General features: G+C 43.4%; 1 protein-coding gene across 1 annotated transcript in view; it reads left to right on the top strand.

The window, feature by feature from the left end:
• Positions 1 to 2,393: 2,393 nt before the first annotated feature.
• The window catches only part of LOC121835050, a 76,664-nt gene continuing 54,622 nt past the window's right edge, over positions 2,394 to 24,435 (top strand). The window contains exons 1-2 of the mRNA XM_042288970.1: positions 2,394 to 2,906; positions 3,517 to 3,687. Of these exons, the coding sequence (XP_042144904.1) occupies positions 2,394 to 2,906; positions 3,517 to 3,687 (684 nt within the window). The remainder of the gene's footprint in view (positions 2,907 to 3,516; positions 3,688 to 24,435) is intronic.

The following is a 24,435-nucleotide window of genomic DNA, read 5'->3' on the forward strand; positions in this document are numbered from 1 at the left end:
CCATGCAGGAAAGTAGACGTTGCACGCGCGCCGGCGTACATTCCCCTGCTTTTGATCGCGCCGCGCGCTTCGAACGCGCGGCGCCACAATTCGCCGAATTCAGTCACGTGAGGAGCGGATTCCGCGCGCCGTGCAGGAAAGCCAGCGCTCCGGGGGTGAACGCGCAACTCTGGCTAACTCTACGTTTCACCATAGCCGTTTATTGGGAGAGTTTCTACCTCGTTGGAAAGTTTGGCCAATAGGTGGAGCAAGGGCCGCCGCCAGCGCCGAATACTGTCCCCGCGGTTAGAGCGTAAACTAAAAGGAGGACACAGCGTCGACCACTCAGCAGACTGCGACATCACAATATTGCAAACGACATTTAAAGCGTGAAATAGAAGCGTTCGATCTCGGCGTCTCGGTGACAGTTTGCTGTGGGCCGGCTTGGTAGAACAGCGGCTGAGATGAAACTAGCTGAAAGAAAACAGTGTAAAGGCTGGAGCGCGCGAGGTTCGCAAGAGCGAGCTAAATATAGTTTGTCATGCCATGAACCAGCGTTAATATGTAGGCAGGTTGTTTCTATTTAGCTATAAAGCTGGAACTTATAGACAATGTTTCAAACGTGCGGAATGGGGACTGTGCAGTGCCAACGCTGCGCTGCCCTCGTGGCGAAGTTTGGACTATAATAATAAATGTCTTTATTTTGCCAACAGTTTACAGTTGGAAGGTGAAAAGGAAAAAAAAGCTGTAACACAGCTTGACTCTTTCTTCGAAAGGAACTCTTTCTTAAAAAAAAATTGTTTTATTCATTTTTAGCGATCTAGATGTCGTCATGACACGCACCAGCTCGTTTTTTACGCGTTCGCTTGGTGTTGGCGGGAGGATCCGAACAATATGGTCCCGGACAAAATGGTAACAATCGTCACCGCGCCTGTAAATCGTCCCTAGGCTGAGAAGCAACCACACGCGCCCACGTGGTCCAGATCGAGAGTCGTCATAATAAACAGTCAAAAATCTATTTTGCTGTCCTAGTCGTGTCGTGGAAGTGCCGCCAAAAATCTTAAAATGACATACTCAGTTATTTCGATGCTATGCGTCGAATTAGTCACAACTCTTCCGCTATTGTCGTCCGCAGCCACGTGGTTTTCGTATTTGAGGTGCGCTACAAGAAACAAAAAGTGAAACCTTTGAGTCGGCAGAAGGTAAAACGTTGCAGACCAGAAAAAAGAAAATTTTGGCGGGTGGACTTAAACGTGAACTACTTTCGATGGAGTATACCGCAAGCAAAATTATGCTTTCCCGCATACTGGAAGTGGGCGTGGCGAAATTCAAGATGGCAGAGCCGTCGTGAAAGAGATGGAGGCAAAGAGGCGTGGCACAATCGGGGTTTGCAATCCCAGTTGCAATTATCAGATCCCGTTGGCTTTATGAGGTTGAACACCATAGCCGTCACTTCTGTTGCGATTGTATAGCTTATCTATTTCCCTCAAGTTTGCACAAAGAAGCTTTGTCGCTTGGAGAAAAAAGGTTCAAACCTTTTAGCGCTGGGACGCCGCTTGTGTTTGTATTCATATAAAAAAGCTTCGGAACCTCGGAACGAGGATTGTTGTATGTCCGGGCTGTTGGTTCTTCCGGGTGAGGAAAAGTTCGGCCTTAACTTTGCGTTTCTTTGTTCAAACTGTCACCTATCACTTGAACGATAAGGGCTGTCCCATATTCCTTTTGTTTGTTTTCGAAACAGGAGCTACGCCCCTGGGTTTTCTGGCAGAGGTAATTTTTCTGATACTTTGATGAAACAAGGTTTTTCGTGTTTTATTTTATTCCTCTTCTCTATTTTCTGGTTTGTGGGGCTGGTTACACCTCGTGCTGAGTGTTGTCGTTCGCTTTGACCATACTCAATAACGACCACCGCCAGCTTCATTGCCGAACCGTGAGTGAAACCCTCCACTGCTATGTCGCGAAACTTTGGATTGCCTTCGTTTGTACCATCGAATCACCGTTCCAAGTGGCCGGTTATTCAGTATCAAAGTCGTTGATGGGCCAACGTCGTCTTGGAGTTTTCTTTCAAGGGAGTGAATCCTAGAAACCCCGAAGTCAAGTACTACAGGTGCCTCAGCTGCCACCGACTCAGCAAAAAGAAAGATTCTGGCGAGAAGATTCCCATAGCACACCTGACCCTTGAAAATGGAGCAATGATGACGGACCCGGACTACCCAGCCACACCCCACAGCTGCCACCCGGAAATTGACGCGCCAGTGGCGAAAGTACTTGCAAATCGCTTTATGATGGAAGTACGGACAGAGATCAGACAGAACCGAAAGCGCCCGCGAGAGTCCTTCGATAATGCAGTGCTGTCTGTTGAAGAAAGGTTCAGCGAGCAAACCTCTGAAGTTCAGGAGGCCGTTAGAGGTGAAATGGTGACTGGTTACGGCTTCGCATCAAAACGCCGCGCTTTATCAAGAAATCGCCAATTCTCCGTGCTCAAAGGCAACACAGTTGACACAATTCTCCCAGAGCTGCAGATCACCAAGGACCTGAGACCCTTCCTCCAGCTTCAAGAAAACACCGACGGTCGGCGGATGCTAATATTTTTCGCCGACAAAGACGTGGATGCTCTACAGAACGCCCAGTATGTGCTAGGAGACGGCAACTTTAAGTACAACTCAAAGGAGTTCCACAACCCGGGCCAGCTCTACACACTCCATGCGGTCGTAAACGGCGAAGCGCAGCCAATCGTGTACGCGCTCATGCAGGCATTGGATGTACGTGCGTACGAGGTGCTACTAACATGTTTGAAGGATGCCATGATACGAAGGTTTGGGATCATTGGGGCCCTTGCGACCACTACAACTTGGATCTTCGACTACGAGGCAGCGGTGATCATCGCAACAAAGAACGTGTTTAGCACGACCTCTAGCACACCAAAGGTTAGTCTTTTCTTTTGCTCTAACGTAAAAAAGAAGCACCCTTGTATTTCTGCATAGATTTAAAACAGCATTAGAGAGTCAGTGCATTACTCGGAGCGAGATAATTGTTGGTACTTTAACAGTACCACTAATCGAAGCGGCAGCGGTAAACAAAGCGGTCAGGCGCATTCACACTTGCTGCGAGGCGCCAATATGAATGCGTCTTAAAGCGGACGGCTTAAAGCGGACACCGGTCAGCAAAGTATCAAATTAATTGCATTGTTGGACTACAGTGAAAACGTCGAATTTTGACTGCCCCCCCCCCCCCCTGTTTTTTTATCTACTACTTTTTTTTCTTTATTATTTCTTCCGGTGGCCACCTTAGTAATATTTAAGTGCCAAGTATGCTGCTTCATTCTGGTTAATATTTAAAATTATGCACTGGTATTTTTGGTTGTTTCTATCTCATCTATCGCGCTTCCTACCTTCCGTTGATTGGTGATACAGGTACGCAGGATAGCTTTTTAATGAATGCTTGAAAAGTGAAAACTACCGTTACATTTTGAATGTAGCACCATTAAATTTTAAATATAAGCATGAAGTAATCTGTGATGGTCTTTATTTTTTTCAGATCAGGGGTTGTGCTTTTCATTTCGCAAAAGCCATCAACACGAAGCGAGACGAGCTCGGCCTCAGGGGCCTCTGCAACAGCGACACAGCGGTCAACGAGTGGCTGCGGAGGGTGCGCCACCTGCCGTTCATCCCAGACAACTTCCGCCTGGAATTCGCTGCGGATTTGATCGCAACGAGACCACCGCTGGCACCACTAGACGCTGGGCGGCTGCAGCAGTTTGCGAATTACGTAGACGGGTTTTGGTTGTCAAGCCCAGTAGTGAAGGATGTTTGGGGGCAATTTGGGGCACAGGGTCCCCGCACCACTAATATGGTCGAGGGGTGGCATAATGGCCTCCACGGTCGGCTGAGCGCCTACCATCCAGCCCTGGCTGAACTCATTCAGTTCATTCAAGTTTCCCAGTTCACGTCGCAGAACCGAATTCAGGCCCTCTTGAGGGACCCCCTTGCTGTGGCATCGGCACCATCGAGACAAGTCCGGGAAAGGAACGAGAAGCTGCGAGAGGAGATGGCCCTCTTCTCGTTCCTATGTTTCAGCAACGGCCCCAACCTTCCAAGACATTATAAATTATCTAGATAGAGTTGCCGCGTTCGGGCTCCTCGTGCAGTAATTACGAACAGTTCAAAATATAAGATGTCTGTGCATATGTACTTAAGTTGTTTCCTTCTCAACCCTGTGCCTCTGTTCGTCGAATATCTGTAACTGTGCGTTTCTGTTTCAATAAACATTTCTCATAACACCTTGGTAACGTAAAATAACGCCTAAACAGTACCTAACCGACAAGTTATGCCTGCCTTGTCGGACATACTAGGCCGAGACTGAATTATTTTACTTTACAGGGACCAAGAAACTCGTATGCTCTGTTACGCATTGAAAGAAAATTAATTATGTTTTGGGGACTATAGCATTCGGCAACCATTTAAAGGAGCGCCTATCGGTACCTATGATTGCAAGTATTTTTAATAGAGCATACGAGAAGCCGGGACTGGACAAAGTTACCCAGGGAAGTATTTGCGAATACAAATACTGAGATACATTAAAGGGAAGGCTAAACGCGAAATGCTGAGGTACATTTGTATTTTAGATGAAGGGAATTTGATAGCCACTTCTGTAGAAATGGCATAAATGTGTTTTATAACCGAGAAACGGGAAGACAGATACTAAGTTCTACAAGTCCAAAAGATGTCGTCAGGCACTATCCAATATTTAACACTCAAATACATACTGTAAATGACTTAAATTTCGCAAGGACCTAATTTTCGCGGGTCGCCTTCAATTCGCGAAAAAGAAGTACCGCGAACTATTCCGGTAAAATGGAAACACATTGGAGACTATATTGAGATCCCCCCGCGTCACGGAAATTAGAACCCGCGTATTATTCCAAAACTTCAGCTTTCACCTAAATCGCGAAATAGTGAGCCCGCAAAAAGTAAGTCGTTTACAGTATACGTTGTTGAAAATAGTATATGTCTACTTGTCACCAATAGCTATGTAGCAGTTGTATTGTCCCAAATCATTCAAATAGGTCAAACAGTCAGAAACTGTCACAAGCAGCCATTAATAGCAATATAATTATAAACAGAGAAGATAAAACATAAGGCTCGATGGACCTCTTGACGCGTTGGACCTCTTGACGCGTTGGACCTCTTGACGCGTTGGACCTCTTGACACAAATTGGACCTTTTGACTCGTTGGACCTCTTGACGCGTTGGACCTCTTGACTCGAATTGGACCTTTTGACTCGTTGGACCTCTTGACTCGGCTGTCACGTGGCTATTGGACCTCTTGACTCGTTGGACCTTTTGACTCGTTGGACCTCTTGACCATAAGCGTGACCGCCCCACCTTTCATCTGTTGGGGAAGGGAAGGGGGGGGGGAAGAGCTGGTGCTCGTAAATAAGTAATAAATACTGTTCCCGCTGTCTTTAGTTTTCTATCTTATCGCCGCGTCGTCTTTGTTATATCTGAACATTTCTACTCAAACTCTTCCGTGTTTGTAGAGGCGTGGTAAAAAAAAACAAAAAAAAAAACACTTAACTCAAGCAGCGCCTTTTAACCGAGCAGAAACTACCGCTTCATTAATGAGATCTGATTCGGTAAGTATAAGCGTCAGCAAGAACATAAACACGAAAACACAAAGAATAGAAAGGGACATAAACGCCGCTGACTGACAACTAGCCTATAAGTCCTATTCTTCGTCTTCTGTCTTTATTACAATAACGTGGTTCCTGCGAAAGATCTCTGAAAAGGAAGTACTTAGGGTTAAAGACGAGGAAGAATTAATTTAACCTAGTTGTTAGCCAACGGTGTGTACATTCCTATCTCTCCTTCGTGTTTTTCGTGTTTATGTACTAGCCAATGCTCATATTTAACATGTACCAACTGGCTTCACCTACGACTGCTAGACCTGATTCGTGAGTAAGGCCCAGATAGTGCGGTCACATCATATTGTGGTTTCGACAGGCGAACGGTAAGCCTTGTTCGGACTGATGAAATGTCTTACGAAAGACGCTCAGCAGCCGCTCTCTGACACGTGTTTCTTCCCTCGTATGGCGATTCTTTCACGCTGGTCATACACAAATTATCTCTACACACGTTTGAAGCATACATAAGTATGAAGCAGACATGCCGCGAGCATCTTTGTGGGGCGTCTGAAGGTTATTCTGTCACCATGTCTGCAGCGTTCAACGCGACTTTTATATGAATGTTTGAACAGTGTGGCTGCGGCTCGGGATTGTCTAAAGACGACATACGGCGTCTGGCGTCTGCGCTGTGCAATGCGCGACACGCAGCGGAGTAAAACAAAATCATAATTTTTCTGTTTTAAAAAACAACAACAACATAAATCAGATTTATTGCAGTTCAATCAAATATATTCGATTTAGATCAATTTAATTTTACTCAAATCAAAGTACTTAGCTTGAAAATAGCAATTCTTCAAAACTAGCTATATAATCTTTTTTTAGCATTGCAGGTTGGTCGATCGATTCGTCCGGTCACTGATAAGAATGCGGATCAAATGATTACTGTCATTGTAGAGTACAGTTTATTTAACAACTTTTTATTGCTGGAACTTTCGCCATACTAGAACGAAAAGCTTAATTTGTTTTGTTATTTCCAAAATGATTGTTTGATTTTCTTTTAAAGTTTTAACTTGATTGCAACTGGACAATGTACTCTTCTAGTTTTTCATTCTTTCTTTTTGGTTCTGATTTCTTGAAAGACGTCACGTAGCTGACGAAAAAAGTGGAAGGTAGAAATCAAGCCCAAACCTTAGATTTGCTCAAAAGATCCCTTCACTTTGCTCTTGTTCAGCCTTGTATAAGTATTTCTTGCTTGATGCTTCTTTGATTTAAAGTCAAAACAAATGCACATAGCAGGCATGAAATGACCAACAAACGGTAAGTATGAAAGGGAAAGGTTGAATTTAAATCATCATCTCTCGGATATTTGCGCCGTAACCTCAAACTTGCTACACCCTCCGTAAAACGACCAGCGTATGCTGGTCGTTTTACGGAGGTCTTATAAGGTCAAAGCTAGAATACGCCTCATCTATATGGTCTCCATGGCAGTCCTACTTCGCAAATAATCTAGAATCCGTCCGAAACAGAGCCCTTTCTTTTATTTACAGCAACTACTCACCATATACCAGCATATCAGGATTACGCCAAGCACCTAACCTTCAATCACTTTACCCTCACCGCCGAGTATCACGCCTCTCTCTTCTCCATCGAATTTTTTATCGCAATAGCCACCCGAAAGAACCACGGCTATTACCTCCCCATCGTATTTTCCCGCGTCTAGATCGCCTATATAAATTACGTCCAATTCGATCATCAACTGTTTCTCACCAGACTTCCACACTACCATTGGCCATCGAGGATTGGAATTCACTACATCACAATATCGTTTCTATTAATGATACTACTACATTTTTTGAAGCTATTACCCTCTCTTTATCTAACCTACCTAACTACCTTACAATGTTATAATATTGTTTAGTGTTCCATACTTTTCTTTTGTCCTATTGCACCCCCCCCCCTCTCCCCTTGTGTAATGCCCCACGGGCCCTCCAGGAAAATAATGATGATGATGATTATAGTGAAACTGGTTGGACACATATCGCGACTTATATCATAATTATATTCATTCGAATTTTCATTATCCGCCCCAAACACGGCTAGAACGCGATTCGCTATTTTTTTCTGTTTTCCTTTTTAAAATGAAAGGATGCGGCAAAAACTATTAGTGTGGCGGGGAGTGCAAATGTCGGCCTCTAGCCAATAAGGGGAAAATTGAAAACGCATCAGTACTCTGCCAGAGAAAGTGCATTAACGTGCCGATGCCATTTCGCGCGAACCGTAGCGTGCAGTGAGCAGGGACCTATTGTACAGAGGAAAGATTGCCGAAAGACATAGTATGGCAGTTTATATAGGTAGAAAGATAGTGGGAGCAGGGAGGGGGGGGGGGGGTTTGACCCTATCGATGACACGTACCTTCACAGTTTCTTTTGTAAGTTTTTTTTTTTTTTTTAAAGAAGTGGCATTGAAGACAAAGACACACCATAGCCAACAAATATGTGCCCCAGAACGCGTGACCCCAGCCACGAACGCCAGCGGCATCCCCCAAGACCACATTCCCGGCGAAGTCCTAACCAAGTTAAATGCATGCGCCGCAGTTGCGATCTCCTAACGTCGTTGGCCATTTCACCTCTTCTTTGAGCCGCTAAAACGAACGGGGGCTTGTCTTTGTTTCACTTAGCATCAAAGAGAACATTAGTGGATTGCACAGCACGCTGCCGTGATATCGGCTATTGTAGCAGACCTACCTCATAACCTACATGAATATTCGATTCGGCTAAAGTGAGTTGATGATACGATCACCCTCATATTACAATCACATCATACTACCAAATCACCGTAGTAGCGATTCTAGTCAAAGCTGTCTGTAGTCAATATTTTTTGTTTATTAGAAATACTGTTCTAAACACGTATGAAAAATCGAAAGTTAACGAATCGCATGCCGGTTTAGATGCTGTAAGCTGCATTAACTATAGATGGCGTAGGCTCAAAATTCACATTCATGTATAGCAGTTCTTCTAACGAGTATTGCATAAGCGCTCCAAATTCATACCGGATTTTTCGCACCGAAACCTAGCGTTCTCTTGACTGGTTCGGCGTTACCAACGTTGCTGGTGTACAAAACACCTCACAGAATAAAAACACAAACGCAAAATCTTCGGACGAGTGCAAGTGCAACCTTTCTTTGTTGTTTCTTTGCATCGCTCAGTGGCGGATACCGTTATAATAATCACATTGAGTACTGACGTTTTTATGTGCATTTTGTTTTTGCTTTTTATGTGAACGACGCGCAACTGCGATTGAATTGTTTGCACGGGCGCGCACGAAACTTTTGTGAAAGTTTACGTTTCGTATCACGCCACGTTTTTCCAAGAAATGCAACGCAGTGGAAGAACAACTATTCTGTTGTTTCAATATTATTTCGTTATTTATTCCGACCAAATTTTGTAATCGAGCCATTCCGCCTATTTTGTTTAATTCGCAATGTCTTTTTTTTTATTCTTTTTTTTTTAAATGCATGGCCGAACAATCGTGGACGCGTCTCAAACTGAGCGTGGCGAGGCGGTACGTAATATGTGCTTCCGCGCTCGCACGTACAAAAAGTACGCTCTTTTTTCTAGAAACTTGGTGCTGCTAAAAAAAAAATATAAAATAAAAATTGACATTTCGTCCAGGAGTGTTTTTACTTTTCTATTTAAAGGTTCGGTTTGCGATTTTGAAGCGCGTTCTGCAACACATCCCTTTTTGTGTGATCTAGAACAGAGCCATCGAAGTACATATTTGGTTTTAATTTGGGGCTGAATTACATGATCCGGCAGAAACCACCATTGTAAACTTTAGCTGCTTTACAAATAAGTTCAGACTTATTCAATACTTTATATTTTCCTATCGGAGTACTGGTGCACGCAATTGCCACTAAAACAAAGCTTGTCGTGAAAGCTTGTTCAAAAACCAAACAACGCCGTCTTTTGTCAATTTGGACGCCAGTACGTATAACCAATAACTTGATGCTCTCGGCACTTCATAATTTGAGGCACCACGTTGAAATTCGGTCAGTGTTCTGCCACTGTTGCTTGCAAGTATTTTTTAATGTATATGTTAGTCCGCTTTTGTAGGCAGTAAACAATACAAAGCTCTTGAATTTATGATTATTATTAAACAAATTAAAACCAGAATTCGCCTAAATGCATAAACACACAAGCGCCCACTTTTCAACCATGCGTTTATATACGCCAATATTACAGCCTCCTTCGCATAATTCGCCTCTTGGGAGCACGCGAAGTCTTATAGGACTTCATCATAAAAAGGTCTTGAGCTTCAGACAGGGCGCACAGGAAACGTAGGCCAGATGGAAGCGGGGCTTCACCGTTTAGCTTCTCCGACATTTTAGAAGTACATGAATTGAATAAAAGTCGGGAGACAAATCTGAATTGGTGAAGCGAATTTCCTACCGGGATTGCCCAATCTTGAACGAGGGATAGCAGAACACTTGTTGAGAACCTCGGCAAGTGTTAGGAAAGTTCAACCAACGTCGCTCTCGAAATATGTGCGTGCGCGTTTGCCAAAAAATAAAATAAAAATAAAAAAACATTATATTTTATTTTGTTTATTTATTTATTTGTACTCTGCCGAGCCGAAGCATTACAGCAGAGGAGTGTATGTGCATTCACGTGTTTTGCTTTGGAGCAGCGGTATGGGGTTTGTGCTTGCGCAGTAATCGCTGATGCTTTATTGAGGAACTCGCCTTCAGAAGTGCTTTCGGACAGTACTTGAGTGGCCCGCAAGAATTCGAGACTTGCGTTTTAGACGGTTTAATTTAATTTCTGCAAGTTTTCTTTCAAAGCCTCCAACCTGATTTGCAGGGAATAGCGGTTAGATTGAACGAGCACTTCTTTTGAAAACGGAGCTCTTACCCCTACTCTGAAAGTTGCGTAAGGACACTGACGCGACTGTAAACAGATATATGAAGCAGCGTCAAAGACGACAAGGGAAAATGTTTAAAATAAATATTTCGCGAGTGTTCTAAGACATGACGAGGACTGTCTTTAGGTGATCCTGTAGGTCTCACCTGGCCATCCACCTTAAGCTCTCACGTCGAAATGAGATAAATGGGCACCTTCGCGGACTTTCGGATTTCTCGTGGAATTTGGTGTGATTAAGAAGCCACTAAAGAGTTTGATATATATTGTGGCAGCTGAACTTCAAAAGCAAACAATATACTGAAAATGTTCTTTCAAACACGCTTGCAAAAATATTTCTCCACTTTCTACAAAATATTTGTATAGAATAGTGTATGGAGGCTATAGATATTCTAAAAAAAAGTATACACCTTTTTATTCAATATTTATGCCTTTTCGCACGTTGTTTTTTTTCTGCAAAAGTTTTATAAAAATTAGTGCAAAGAAATTGCATGAAAAACAAATAGATTCTAACGACATTTTTGTCCTTTTTCAATTGAAAACTGGCGATATTTTCTAGGAATAAGAGTCTGAACATTACTTTTATGTTAATCCTAATACATTCTTACATTCATTCGGAAAAGCAGCCTCCGCAAGGAGGTTCCAACAGGGTGTTATGTCGCTTCTCCGTATTTCATCTTATTATTCTATCACGTCTAAACTATACAATTTTTGCAGACATATGGCAACAGTAAATCTATACAGTCGTGGTTAGACATATGGCAGCAATAAATCTATACAGTCGATAGAATGTGACTGGATAGAAAGTTAATAGTTGTTAAAATGTGGATAGAATTTTTATAGACTGCTTGAAATATATTTTTGTAAGGGTGTGTAGGCATGCTATTTTCATAAACGCACGAACGTCTAAAATTTAAGAACTAGAAACACAAAGAACAAAAATATCGACATACAAAACTGTGGTGAAAGCGAAGCAACCGCATCAAGGAAAAGGAAATCATTTATTAAAAGAGGAACTCACTGCATTAACCATTTTTACAACTCCTCTTTCTTGGGGAAGACGATGGGATAAATTAATTCGTTGTCAATGAAGAAACGGTTAAAGTGCAGGCGAGCTTTTTTAAGTTATACATGCTGACTGAAACTTGAGACTGTGGTTTGAAAAACTGAAACTCGTGAAGGAGGAAGAACAAGGGACAGACAACGTCTTAAACGTTGTCTGTCCCCTGTTCTTCCCCTTTCCCGAGTTTCCGTTTTTCAAACCAGTTTCAGGTTTCAACCATCATGTATAATTTATTGTATACTGCATGATATTGTCGACAATTCTAGGCTATTTATAACGCAGGTTTAAGAAAGGTTTGGACATAAGAACTAACTTCTCAAAAATAGGTAAACACACTGATGTGAAGTTTATTGGGCAACACATTTAACCAAAGTGTTAAACTACACCAGTACATGCGGAGTACATAGGAACTTTACAGCACACAAATATGAGCAAAACTCTTCTCTTGTGGATTTTTTTTTTTTCATTTTGAAAATGAATTCGACGCTTTTTCGGGCACTCTGATTCCGCTCCTAATTTGGTAGACGAGCGTGCGACTGTACTTTGTTTCAGCTGAAATCCACACGTGCGACGCCATGAGGGGATAGCTCCAATGAGGCAACGTAAAAAATGCGAATCCCTCGGCCTTCTCTGTTCATTGTTGATTCAGCAATTATGGAACACTCCCAAAAACATGACTAAGACCATAATGGTGAGCTTTGAACTTCCCTAATTGATCTCATCACGTCTTTGCGTAAGCTGCATCAGGGATTAAGGTGAAACAAAATATGGAGGCAGTGGGTTTTACTATGGCCATAGTTATTTGATGGCTGAGGATTAGAGTTTCTCGTAATCAGATCAAAATTAATAACCAAAAACACAATCTACACCGACAAAAATTGACAGAACGAAGTAAACACCTACACGTCACGACGACTTAAAAATTACGTGCAATTGTATATTCCGCTATTTATTAATTTTTACTCGTTTAAGCGCCATTTGGCGCATTGGACGCGCGAATGGCGCTGAGTTTGGATCAGTGCAGTTGCTGCTCCGCCCCGTTTTACGGCAGACAGCAATATTTGCGCTGCTCATCGTGCTCTCGCCGCTTCCACTGTAAGTGCCTTAATGTGCTGGCCGAGGAATGCAATGTCTTCACGCAATCCGGAAAAAGAAACTACAAATGCAGCGATTGTTCAAGGCTCCGCGATCCTCCGTCGACAAAGCTTGTCAGCGAACAAGCTGTTGACAGCGGAGCGACGCCCACCGATGGCGAGACAGGATTCAGCATCAACGGAGGGGACAGCGCTAACACTTCATAGGCTGCAATTTCGTCAGAAGTTTATGGCCTGCTGCTGAGGCTTTCGTCTCGGCTAAATATTTTGACAGCCGAGATCAAGCTTCTACGTGCGGACAACAGTGCGCTTCGGTTGGAGATCGCCCAACTTCGCCAGGCGGTCGTGAACCAGACAGCTGCGCAACAAGCAATCGCGGTTTCCCCCGAGGACGCGACACCCGCCGGCTCGCCGCCGGCGAAACCATCTTATGCTTCTGTGGCGTTAACTCCCCGGCCCCCGGCCCCTGGCCCCGCCTTGGGGACAAGCCCGCGATAATCCTGGGAACGTTGGAGCTCAGAGGGCACCGTTCTTGTTGGCAACTCCAGGCAACGGTGAGTCTACAAGCATGGCCCACAACGCGGGTTTCCTGCGCGCCGACCAGGAGCGCCGTCCAAGGCCTCAGGCCTCATTTGGGCAAGCCAAGAATTGCACTGTCAGAGCGGTGCCTCGCCCACCGCCTTCCAAATGCTTGTTTGTTTCCCGTCTAAACCCATCCACTAGCGTCAATGACTTCGAATTTATAGTATCAACTGTTATCGGGGACAAACCAGTGATCTACACGCAACTTAAAACAAAATACCCCACGTATAACTCGTTCCATCTTGCCGTTGACGAGGAGTCGTTGCAAGTGTTGAGCAACTCGGACGTCTGGCCGGATGGCTCTGTTTTTCGCCCTTTTTTTTTTTTTTTGAAGGTTGCCTAGTTCCCGGCATTACGTGGTTGCAGCGGAAAGTTTAATCGAGGGTACTCGTGGCTGTGAATCTTAACGCTTATTATCAAAATGTCCGCGGCCTTAGAACAAAATCGGATGAATTTATGTCTAATCTGCTAGGTACCGATTATGATATTAGCATATTGTCAGAAACATGACTTCATGACGGCATTGCGAATAGTGAATATATTACACCTTCCTTTAGTGTGTTTCGTAGAGATCTTGACTATACTTTTGGGATAAAATATGGAGGTGGTGTATTGATAGCTTGCAAACAATCACTGAATGCACATAGGCAAAATTATTTAGAAACCTATCAAGAATCCGTCTGGCTCGAGATACCGTCTGGTTACGGGTTCAACTTTCTAATTGGAGCATATTATTTCCCTCCGGCTTCAGATGCGGCTCTATTTGTAAGCCACTTTAATTTTCTTGAAAATGAAATCGACGTTACTGAATATCGCGTGCAACAATACGGGGATTTCAATCTACCAAAAGTTGACTGGAATAATGGTCATATTAACAGTGAAATCTCCTGCACACGTCAAAACGCGTCTTGTTTGTTTAACTTCATAAATTTTAACGATTTTACGCAACACAATACGTTCGCGAACTGTTTCGGTAACATTCTTGATCTGGTTTTATCTAACATTCCTTTTTTGAAAGTGGCTCGTGTAGACGATCCGCTGGTCACCCCTGAAGCTTATTATCCTCCCCTTACGGTTTCGTTTTCTATGTTTTTAAGGTTAAGGGTTTCGTCTCGTGCATTACGGTACGCGTACGGCGCTGTCGATTACTTTATTTTATACAAATATTTCGAACAATATGATTGGACTGATGTCTCACAACGCTCTGACGTAGATTCCGTGGTGGATAATTTTACGGCGGTAGTCAATGATGGCATGAACTTGTTTGTTCCCCAGTACACCAACCGTCCAGAGAAGTACCCTAAGTGGTTTTCCAAAGATTTACGATATTACTTGAGATTAAAATTACATTACCACAGATCATATAAAAAAACGAGGCTCGGCTTATGGTATCAAAACTTTAGCATCTGTCGCGAACTAACACAAAAGCTTCTTGCTATAGTAGGTTACAAGTCAAGAAGATAGCGGCAAATGCCCCTCAAAGAGAATCATATATCCCTCCGCCACCTCCGCATCCAATAGCGTCCCGTCGTTTCCGTGACGTCACGGCGAACGCGCGAGGAGGGTCTTGCCTTTCTTTACAGATTTGCTTTATCTTTCGACTTTGACTTAGCATTGTGGAAGCCACGAGAGGGAGGTTAGAGTTTTCCCCCTCCGATGGAAATAAATACGACTTACGGGGATTAGCTTCCCTCTCCGATGGACCAAAGGCTGCTTTCAGGGGCTCAGTTCCCACTCCGATGAATTCAAAGGTCGCTTTCTTAAAAAGTGGGATCGGAGATAACTTGGCACCACTGTGTAGACAATATCTATCCATTGAAGCGGAACAAAACGCGTTTTCAGTGAACTCTTCTTTCGACTGCGGAGGGATTTGAAAACGGCGCATCACGCTTGTGGGAGGAGCTTCTCCTACCTTCTTAACTTGTAACCGATTATAGCGACCAATATCACTACCGCAGGCAGATGGAGCGTAACCTGAACAAGCGACCAGAAGAATTCTGGCGCTATGTAAAAAAGCACACCACGCAGGACTAACAATATAACGCTGAGAAACGGGACAGTTAATGAAACGTCCCCAAAATCTGTTTGTGAGTTGTTTTCGCATCATTTCAGCTAATATTTTTCCAATGTCAACACCCCTTTACCCGTGACATGTAATACTACTTTTGATGACTATTTACCCTATACTAGATTTACAGTTCACGAAGTGCTTTTAGCTATTAAAAAGCTGAATTTTAAACTGTCCACAGGCTCAGATGGTATTTCCAACTTCGTTGTAAAAGGATGTGCCGAACGTTCGGCTCCTGTTCTTAAAAAAGTCTTCAACTTATCGACACAGAGTGGCATCTTTCCAGATAAATGAAAATATTCGATAGTCGTCCCGATTTTCAAGTCAGGTAATTCTGTAGTGTTGACGATTGGGCTAGTTGGTCATTCATATTAGCGGAAAACAAACAGCGCAAGGGCAAGGACAGAGTAGAAGGTGGTGTGTCTACAGCGCTGTGTGTGTCTACCACCTTCTACTCTGTCCTTGTCCTTGCGCTGTTTGTTTTCCGCTAACAGGTAATTCTTGTGATTTTAGTAATTACAATCCTGTTTTTCTTCTCAATGAATTTTCATAGGTTTTTGATACGCTGGTGTACAATCGTTTGGATAATTATTTTAAAAGAAAGTTTGTTTTTGTACAGCACGGTTTCGTTAAAGGCAGATCCGTCGAGACAAATCTGTGCACATTTTCAAATTTTGCTTTTTCCATTTGTTTAGTGTCGGGGCCAAGTAGACACAATATATCTGCATATGTCCAAAGCCTTTGATAAGGTTGATCATGAGTTGCTATTGTTGAAACTCAGACTATGGCCTCAGTCCTGAGTACAATACCTGGTTTAGGAGTTATCTTCACAGAAGGCAGAACTGTGTAAGGGTATCTGGCTTCTTGTCTCGTCCATTCATTTCTATGTTAGGAGTGCCTCAGGGCTCAAACCTTGGGCCTTTGTTGTTTCTTATTTTTATAAACAATTTGGTGTCGTCCGTAAAACACTCTCAATTACTTTTGTTCACAGATGACGTGAAGTTGTTTCGGGAGGTCACCTCAATCACTGACTGTACTTTGCTGCAGGACGATCTTCGTTCAATGGTAGAATGGTGCAGTTCTAACAATCTTTTCTTAAATCCGCGCAAAACAAAAGTCGTGTCGCTGTCGAGAATGCGTCACAATTTATCCTATGTATATGTTCTGGAAATTGAAACGATCTGTCGGACCACGCAGATGCGAGACCTAGGTGTTCTTGTGCACGACCACCTTTTTTTACTTTCTCATGCAAACTTCATTATTAGTCAGTCATTACGTACGCTAGGAATAATGCCTCGCTTAACTAGATAATTTATCACTCATCACTGTCTTTTGAGATTATAAAGTACCCATGTGCGTTCGAAACTAGAATTTGCATCTGTAGTGTAAAACTGCATATCTATAACAGCAAGGGAAAGTATAGAACATGTACAAAAGGAATTTGTGCGCATCATTTACGACAGATATTTTAGAAGAAAGTGTTTTTATGAATATAATTCGATTTCAGCAAAATTAACGTTGGGCACCTTAAATAAAAGGTCTATTCGGGATGTTCAGTTTTTACATAAGCTAATTCATAATGCTAGAGGGATATGTGTCGGCGGTGGTCTGTAGGTTGGATCAGGGAGGTGTTAGTGACCAAATTTAGTAATTTAATGTAATTAATTAATTTTATTTAGTATTTTATTTAGTATTGCAATGTAAGGACTTAGGGTGATTCATTGGCATTACTTTAAGTGTGAATCTTTGGGTCAAAGCGATGAAGAAGAAATATAAAGTCTTAGTTGATAGTCAGCGGTGTGTATGTCTCTGTTTCTCCCTGTCTGTGTTTTGTCCCTATCGTTCCAGCTGACCATTTACCTAAATTATGCGCCAACTAGCTCAACTTCAGCCTGTTATTCAGTTTCTTTTTAGTTATTTGAGCTCCCTTTTTGTATGTTTTAATTCACTTGACCCACGGACTCAGGGCCTTTTGATCGCCACCACAACCTGCCGGGCGAGGATGCTTTCATGCAGCGTCGATAAGAAGATAATGCTCGAAGATGTTCGGCAGTTTTTCGGAGCTGTTGCACCGTCGCAAGGACACACCATACGGGTGACAAAGATACTCCGGTCAGAAACGTGGCGCCAACAACGCCTTCTCAGTGATTTCCTGCGTGCTAAGTGCCCTACTCACAGCGTCTTCAGAAACCAACTGGCGATGGCAAGGTATTCCACAGAAAGCCAGTGGAAATCCTGGTTTCTTCCTGCCCTGGAGCAACATCTCGAACTGCTGAAAGAACAGGTAAAAAGGTGGCCACTCCAGACCCTTGGTGATGTCCATCTCTCAGAAAGGACAACATCCATTTTCGAACAAGGACCGAAGTATGCTGCACCACCACAGCTAGAGGCTGTAGACAAGGTTGCCCTTGTTCGCACCATTGCGTCCCGAGCTCACGAAGAGCAGAAATCACAAATTATCACTGAAGGCATTGAGTGCTTCGCAAGCCAAAGGTGCCCGGCACTTTCAGGCTTGGGCTTTGGCAGCGCGGTTCAAGAACTATGAAGTAAAGATCTCCGGCTTTGTGTCTCAGTTAAAGAAGGAGGTTTCGTAGTCCTTGATACTGGGACCTACGGAGAGAAGGCCAATGCTGCCGTAGCAAAAACCTTCATCCAGGTTGATGGGAAACGAAACAAAAGGGAAGCTTGCCGTTAAGCGGCTGCTTGAAGATCACAATCTAACCAGACTGGGCACCAAAGTGAAAGCTACGAAGGGTGGACACCTTGACGTTTTCTTCTCATCCAAAACACATAAGGTAGGGGTACCGTTTCGTGCCATTGCCTTCGAGAGGAAAACCTGGCAAGCTCATGTGTCAACCTATCTTGCAAAGCACTTGTCTCAGGTGCATTGCGATGACCCGTACAGAATTTCCAACTCAGAAGAGCTTATTGCCTATCTTCAGGAACATGGATCCCAGGTAGTATCTGGATTTTCCATCGACATCCAGGACATGTACTATTCTATTCCCCACGCCAGCCTCATGCCAATTCTACGAGAGACCATCGAGGAACAGGGCGTAACGCCTTTTCAAACCGCAGCAGGGATTAGCATAGACGCCTTCTTGGAACTGCTCGGGGTATATTTAACGGTGACCGTGATCTCGTACGAAGGTCTAGACTACGTCCAAAAAAAAAAGGAATTTGCATTGGATCTAAGGTTGCGCTACATCTATGCGATCTGTTCTTGGCGGCGTGTGGTAGACACATCCAATCCACACTGAACGATGCTAGAGTCAAAGCCATCTTCAGATACGTGGACGACTTCCTGATCTTGTGCAGCACAGACATCGAAAGTGAAGAAAACGGATGCAGGAGCACGATCATGAAAACCTTCCACGAATGTTGCCCCGACCTGCTCTTCGCTCATGAACTACCCGTGGGCAAGTCTATTAAAGGGATACTGAACCAAGGAATTTGGTGTCCATAATAAGAGGCGCACGTTCTTTCCACGAGCCAGCAGCCGCCGGTGTGCTCGAGCACACGCAACAAAAATGACGTCACAGACCTCCATTCGTGGTTGAGATGACAGTGAAATGTATGGGCTTCGGACCTAAGGAGAATAAAGACAAGTTTTTCATCTACACAGTGGTGCCTGGTGTAAAAAGTAAGCGATGAATTGGTCTAACAAGCACGTAGCTTTCACTTGTAGAGATGAAAAGCCTGTCTTTATTCTCCTTTAGTCCGAAGCCCATGCATTTCACTGTCATCTCAACCGCGAATGGAGGTCTGTGACGTCATTTTTGGTGCGTGTGCTCGCGCACACCGGCGGCTGCTGGCTGGTGGAAAGAACGTGCGCCACTTATTATGGGCACTAAATTCTTTGGTTCAGTATCCCTTTAAGTTCCTGGACCTCGCACTTGAGTTTAAGGATGGACATGTGTGCTGGAGGTACGAACCTCGTGTAAGTAAAGGTTTTCTTCCGTTTGCATCTTGCCATTCGAAAACCGTAAAACGAAGTGTTGCCAACACGACACTCGTATCAGCGCTGCGCAAGTTATGCAAACATCAAGCTGACGCTAGCTTTCAGAAGCAGATGGCTTGGATTCGTGACTCTGGATACTCAGGTGTCCTCCATGGAGCCGTATGTGAGACAATATGCAGAAAATTCTCAAGAGGATCACCAAGTACCGAGCGAAATAGACAGTCTTCACGAGAGAACTTCGCAGTAGTCTCCTACATCCATGGTTTCACCCACCGGCTCAAAAAGATCGCTGCACGACAAAATGTCAGGGTGGTGTGCTCGGCACCGAACAGAGGGAACTCTATGTGCCGCACAGTAAATCAGGCCAAGAACCGCCAGTCAACCTGCAACACTGCGCACTGTACTAAGTATGCCATGTGCGAGACCGGTGTAGTGTACAAGATTCCAATGTCATGTGGGAGCTGCTACATTGGGCAGACGGGACGCTGCGTTAATGACAGTCAGGGAGCACGCGGCGTCTGTGCAAGGCACGGGAGCTGGGCACCTCGCAGCCCATTGCCGCACGTGCGGGTGCAGGCCAAGTTTTAGCAGCGTCTTCATTATTAAAAGACACAGAAATGCCTTTGCGCGCGAGATTCTCGAGGCCCTGGCCATTGAGCAAGCCGCCGATGACTGCGTGAGCGTGCCCTCCATCACGGTCAGCAAGAAAGAAAGGCAGTTTTTGCAGTGTGGCACGGCCCCGTGAAAGGGAAGAAGAGGGATATGTGCCGGCGGTGGTCTGTGGGTTGGATCAGGGAGGTGTCAGTGGCCAAATTTATTAATTTAATGTAATTAATTACTTTTATTTAGTATTTTATTTAGTAGTGCAATGTCAGGATTTAGGGTGAGTCATTGGCATTAATTAAGGTGTGAATCTTTGGGTCAAAGTGATGAAGAAGAAATATGAAGTCTTAGTTGATAGTCAGCGGTGTGTATGTCTCTGTTTCTCCCTGTGTGTGTTTTGTCCCTATTGTTCTAGCCAACCATTTACCTAAACTACTCTCCTCACCTGTGTTCACTTTTGCATTCCACTTAGAGCGAACTCTAGAAATCCAAGTGTATTTTACCCAGACCTCATTCGAAACGCATGACCGGTTTCGCGTATCCAACATGTTTTAAACACGCAATTTACTGATGTCGATATTTTTAGTACAAACCTGTCTTTTGGAGAACGATCATTTTGATGCATGTGTTTTTAATTGGCATGTATACACGTTTGTGTGCTTGCATGTCTTTTTTTCACAACTCTTTATTTTGTCAACTCTGTATTTTTTGTGTATTTTAAGTGTGTGATTAACCCAGTAGGCTTTCAAGCTGTTGGTTAGCAGAAGAGAAAAAAACCCATTGATTTATTGATTGATAATTGACACCCCAACTAGTAAACTACTCTTCAAATGCGCTTACATGCTCACAATAAAATAAATCAGTGCTGCCAGGATTATCTAAGGAATGATGATAAAAGTGTCCCGATATTATTTCCCCAGTTGTACATCCAGAAAATGCAAAAGCGCGTGCAAAAAAAAAAAAAGACTTCAATATGCGACAGAGTTGACGGCGAAATGATATGAAGATGGGATGGCTGAAAGAAAGATTATTTTTTCCCTTTCAAAGTGAACGTGATTAAGGTGACTCGTAAGAACGGCAGAACAAGATAACGACAGGTAACATGTAAAAAACAGGTAGTAAAAAAGGTGGGACGTTCAATGAAGAGCACGCAAATATTCATTGAGAAAATCCACTCCGGTTAAATATTTTTATCGGAAACGCCTTATACGCTCACAGCGATCATTAATGAGTTTACGCGGGTAAGTCAGAGGGTTGCTTGGCAAAAAAAAAACAACAGAAAAACCTATATTTATTTTCTTTCATTCGCTGACCTTGCATCGTATAGGATAATTTTCCAAGCACGCGGGCAAACGCTAGTAGCCTCGAGCACGTGGAAGTGGAGAAACGAAGAGGTATATATGTACAAAATATTCGCTAAAATGTAACCAGAAAAAAAAAAAGAAAGGAACGAAAGGAGGTGGGTCTTTTTGCGTAAAGACAATACAAATCCATGAGTTGTGAGTCAGCGCCGAGTGAGTGTATATTTATATACTGTGTGTGGGTTTGTGGGTGTTTCTCTTGTTGTGCGCTGTTACGTTATTCGACACAACACCCCCTTGAATTGTTGACAGGCCATTTTCATTTTCATACCAATCATTCTTGTCGGGAAACAAAAAGGCGCCTTGTAAATTATGACGGGATTCGGACTAATTCTTGTCTCCGGATGTGGGTGTAATTCGGTCGATCAGCGGACGACAAACTGGTCGATCAGCGGACGACAAACTGACCTCCTCCGCCCAGTTGGTCTCTTCACACCGTCTTTTTCTTTATATATGTTTACTATATTGTAGCCTACTTTGAAGCTGCAATATTGTAGCTTACTTTGAATCGACAATAATCGGGCAATGTTGGTGAAGTTAGGATATCGTCTCGTTTCTCCTTTTCTTTCTATTACTTTCCGTTTCATTCTTCCTCACTCACTTTTTTCTTGACGCCGATATTCAGGAATAAATTACGCAACTTATTCTATAAAAACAATTAGACAATATTGTACCCCTTAGTGGTAATCACTCTTTGTAATTATAGGTTGGGGAGCAATCAGGGTGCGATATTTTGTTTTATTGTGCGAATTGCTGTTCAGGACATCCAAGCAACGCAAGTGAATGCGTCAGCACTTCAACAGATTGTAATTATTATGTAACGCTTCGGTCCGCAGTAATAAGAAAGAAAGTATAGTAGCGCATCAGCAATAGAAGACGCACTTCAACTTAAAACACTACTCTCAAGTATGGTTCATACACTTCCGACGGCTTCTGTCTGTGTGACTAAATACCTCTTAAAGTGCCTTTAGGTGAAAAAACACGCTTGTGAGATCTATCGGACAGCGGTGGAACACTTGACATTTGAGTATACTTCCCCCTTTTTTTTTTGCTCATCGTTCTTTTCTTCGTCCTTTTGTTGGCTTGAAACCTTATGACAATGTTACAAACGACACTTTCTAATGAGAATGGCAATCTGGGCTAGTTGGTTCATGATAACTTTCAGGGCGCCGAAAATACACAAGAACAAGATACAAGAAAGGAGACGTGAACAAGGCGCACTCGCAACTAGCGTTTTTGAAAAAACCACTCTCTTATATACTCATGGAAAACAACACAGTCATACTACGTCCGGTGTAGCCCCCTTCGTAGAAAAGTGTGCTCTTTTGCCGATAGTGACACAGACGTGTCACTAATGCAGTCCTTGCCCTTTTCTTTTATTTCGAAGGCCTCGTGCCTTCGATCGCTTAGAAAGTTGACACTTTCTAAGCGATCGTACCTACATATGATCACGTTAATACCTCGAAAAACCTTCGCTCCAGTGAAATGCAGTTCACAGGTCACCTCGTAGATGGCGCCAACGTAGCAGTTTTGTTTCTTGTCGTAAGAGACCGAAAGAACTCGGTCATAAGCAAAACGCAATTTCTTGTACGCAATTCCTTCTACCACGTCATATAAGAGTGATGTACCCTAAGTTGATGCGTTTATATTCAGCTGTTTTTTATTAAGTTACACACTGCAAGATGAACGTTCTAGGCATGCGCGCTTTAGACAGCTTTCATTTTAGTAGTGCACGCAGTGTTTCAACTAAAAAAAAAAAAACAGGGCACAGAAGACTCCACTTATAGCGACGTCTAACCCGGGAACAACGATTGTGACTATACCTGGAGTTGACCGTACGAACACAACGCTGAAAACTTTCTGTGCGTTTTGGAGTTTAACAAAAAACTTGCAGCATCCTGAACCGATTCGGAAACAAAGATAAGCCGATCTGTCTCGACGGCGGCACACAAGCTTTTTAAGTGGGCCTTTCTTTCTTTGGTGCTGTTGTTACGCCGTTTATTTTATTTTATTTTGTAGGCGCCGAATGAAGTTCGAGTTTCTTGCAGATAATGAAGAACGTAAAAAACTTCGTTCTGAGAGAAGTTGGCAACGCCACTAAGAGCGGCCTCTCTTGCTTCCACCTACATGCCGCTCTCAAGATGAAGCCGATCTCAGAAGCCTTCGACCAACAACAAACTCTAAAACAATAAATAAAACACACGAACCCTGAAAGAAAGAGGCAGCCAAAAATGATTCCAGTTGTTCCGGCGTGCGTCGGCTGCCGGGTGAGATGAAACCGCTTTCAATTATGAGAAGAGGGCAAGATACAATGAAGTGAAACTCAACAAAACAAATATGTAACGAACGCGAAAGAGCACCTGGGTACAAAGCGTGAGCTACAAAGTGGCAAAATAAACCAGGTCTCGGTCGGATAAAGAGAGCTTTCCATCCGACGCCGCACCGTGCTCTCAAAATTGATTCTTCGATTGTGTTTTGGTAAAAAGCAGCCCCCTCCTTTTCCTCGCTAAACTAGTCTTCAGAATTGCTCTTCGGCGCAATGCCTCAAACTTTTTTTTAGATCTTAACTGAATACAATATATAATCCACAAAAAATGGATCCGAAAAAAAAAAAAAAAATCAACACGTACACATTTTTTCTGCCCGCCCCCGCCCACAGAATAGGACATTTTGTTCGATTTTACGCAAATATCTGCGAAAGAGCAGGAATATTGGGCGGTAAATAATCTAAAAGAGCGCAAAACGCGCTACAGCATCTACGCACAGCCCGCAGTTTAAAATATTTTAGAAGGTGCCTGCATGCCCAGCAACAGACGGGCGTGGCGTCTGCTAAGTTATACGGTGAACGCTTCGAGCTCGACGGGCAGTATGCGCCAGTGACACTTAACTCATTGGTGTATAATGGCGTTCTAGAGTTTGTTTTCTTAGAAACTACTTGAGTTGTAGGTCACGCGATTGGAGCTGAGATGTACTCAGGTTCGAGATTCAGGCACATTGTATACAAAACTGTAAATAAATAATTGAAAAAAAAAAATTGAAAAAAAAAATTCTTTTTTGCCTGTGCCACACGAGGTATAACAGGTTGCACATTGTTTACAAATGAAATTTGCTGCTGTTAACCCCAACCGTAGCGAAATTACTTTCCAGTTGCTTCCCCGAGTTCCGATCATGCTGAGGTAAAACCT

This window comes from Ixodes scapularis, unplaced genomic scaffold, assembly GCF_016920785.2.
Source record: "Ixodes scapularis isolate PalLabHiFi unplaced genomic scaffold, ASM1692078v2 PGA_scaffold11__112_contigs__length_91849675, whole genome shotgun sequence".
NCBI classification, from domain to species: domain Eukaryota; kingdom Metazoa; phylum Arthropoda; class Arachnida; order Ixodida; family Ixodidae; genus Ixodes; species Ixodes scapularis.